Genomic DNA, 1,785 nt, shown 5'->3' on the forward strand with positions numbered 1-1,785 from the left:
CGAACCCCAGGCCGCAGGGCCGAGGTGGAGAGCGGGACCCCGGGGAGATCGGGACCCAGGGATCTAGGAGAAGGTTCCCGCGGCCTAAGAGAAGGGCCTGCCGCGCTCCGGGGCGCACCCGCACCTGGTAAATGGCCGCCCAGCTCCCGGCCTTGTCGATCTGCTCGAACTCCTTTTCCATCTCCATGACGGGCCAGGGCGGCTAATGCGCCCCCTCCTCGGCCAGCTACACCGCTCGCCGCTCTAGGCTGCCTCTCGCTCTGAGCCCACAGGCCCACTCCAAGCTGCGACTCCCGCCGCTACCGCCGCCCTACGAGCCCCTGCTACTTCATGTCAACCCGGCAGCAGGAAGTACGCACCCCGCCCGCCTCAGGCTCCGCCCCTGAAGCTAAAGAACCAATCATCATTCGAGAATGTCGGAAAGCACTTCCGTGGGGCGGAGCCATAGGCGGGGCTGGGGTAGTGGCCTCAGCCCCGCGAGACGTCTGGCTGGGCGCGCTGCCTCCTCCCCTCCGGAGCTCCCCGCTTGGGCGTGGCGCGCCCCCGTTGCTTAGGCGACCCCTGGGCGCCCCGCCCACAGGGCGTGGGCTTGCAAGGCCAGGTTGGCTTTTGGGTGCCATCCTCTACCCGGCTGGCTGAGTCAGTGAACGACCTTGAGGTAGTCCTGCATCTTTCCTGCAGCGCCAGGGCCCTGGCCGTCGTGCGCCCACTTGGAGTAGGCGCAGAGGGCAACAGCCTCCCTTTCCCGCACCTGGGCTGTGGCCAGATGTCCTCCCTTTTTCATGAAACTTTGAGCTTCAAAATTCTCCAGGCTGCAGGGGAAAGCCCACGGCTTTCTTAGGGTAACGTCTCTGTGGGAAATGCAAGCTTAACGGTTGGGCAGGAATGAATGGATGGAGTCCTGCGATGGTTTTCTGTATTTCTCCGTGTATCGGGGAAATCCTATTCGGACTGAACTCAGAGGAGTGGAAATTTTATGATGCCTCACAATCTCCTGGGAAGTGTGTTAAATAGTGCTGGTTGCTGGATCGCCCTTCAAAGAATTCAAATAGTGGTGGCCTGAGGGCAAGGCCCAGGAATCTGTAATTTCACCAGCAACCCGTCCGTTCTAAGACTTGTGGTCCTGGAAGCGCTCATGAGAAGAATGAGGTCGCCATCCTGCAGGCTTCAGTTTAAACCATCTACCTCAGGGCCTGGCCTGTTCTGTGGAGTCAGAGGACCTTGTCGTCTCACTCCTGTCCCATGCCAGGCCCGCCCCGAGCACCTGCCTGGCTGTACAGGTTGAATTCGAGCTCATTCCTTGGGCAGCAACCCTCCAAGATGTTATTCCCATCTTACAAATGAAGAAACTGAGGCACGGGGAGGAAAAAAAAATCACTCCAGAGTAGCATTTCAAGTGGTATGGAAACCAGGATTCTAACCTGGTCTTCCCAGGAGTGCTTGCTTTGGAGCCAGGCTGCCTGAGTCCAAATTCCTGCTCTACTGAATACGAATGGTGCAGCTTTGGGTGAATTTATGTTCATCTCTGAGCCTTTGAGGTGATAACCTCATAGAGGTGGTGTGCAGATTGCATGATTACATATAACGCTCCTTGGATAGTGAGAGGCTCAATAAATATTAGCTCTCATTACTGTATACCTTCAAATAGAAGCAAATGGAGAGGTCAGTGAATTTTTATTGAATAATTACAACTGGTTCAACAGGCAGTGTCTTTGGAAACGAAGATTTCCTTGGCAGGAAGTAATAAAATTTGCCCATTCTGGTGAAAATTTGGGAGCCCTGCTC

The 1,785-nt window shown here is 56.1% G+C and overlaps 1 protein-coding gene across 4 annotated transcripts in view; it reads right to left on the reverse strand.

The window, feature by feature from the left end:
- Ptpn1 (protein tyrosine phosphatase non-receptor type 1) overlaps window positions 1–349 on the reverse strand; it is a 63,223-nt gene extending 62,874 nt beyond the window's left edge. For all 4 annotated transcript variants that reach the window (XR_779060.3, XR_779059.3, XM_010618225.3 and 1 more), the window contains exon 1: window positions 125–349. Coding sequence is in view for 2 of the 4 variants with exons in the window: in XM_010618225.3 (XP_010616527.1) it covers window positions 125–187 (63 nt within the window). In the remaining 2 variants the exon portion in view is untranslated. The remainder of the gene's footprint in view (window positions 1–124) is intronic.
- Window positions 350–1,785: the final 1,436 nt, after the last annotated feature.

Source organism: Fukomys damarensis, unplaced genomic scaffold, assembly GCF_012274545.1.
Source record: "Fukomys damarensis isolate Sample0158 unplaced genomic scaffold, DMR_v1.0_HiC HiC_scaffold_22, whole genome shotgun sequence".
Lineage (NCBI taxonomy): Eukaryota > Metazoa > Chordata > Mammalia > Rodentia > Bathyergidae > Fukomys > Fukomys damarensis.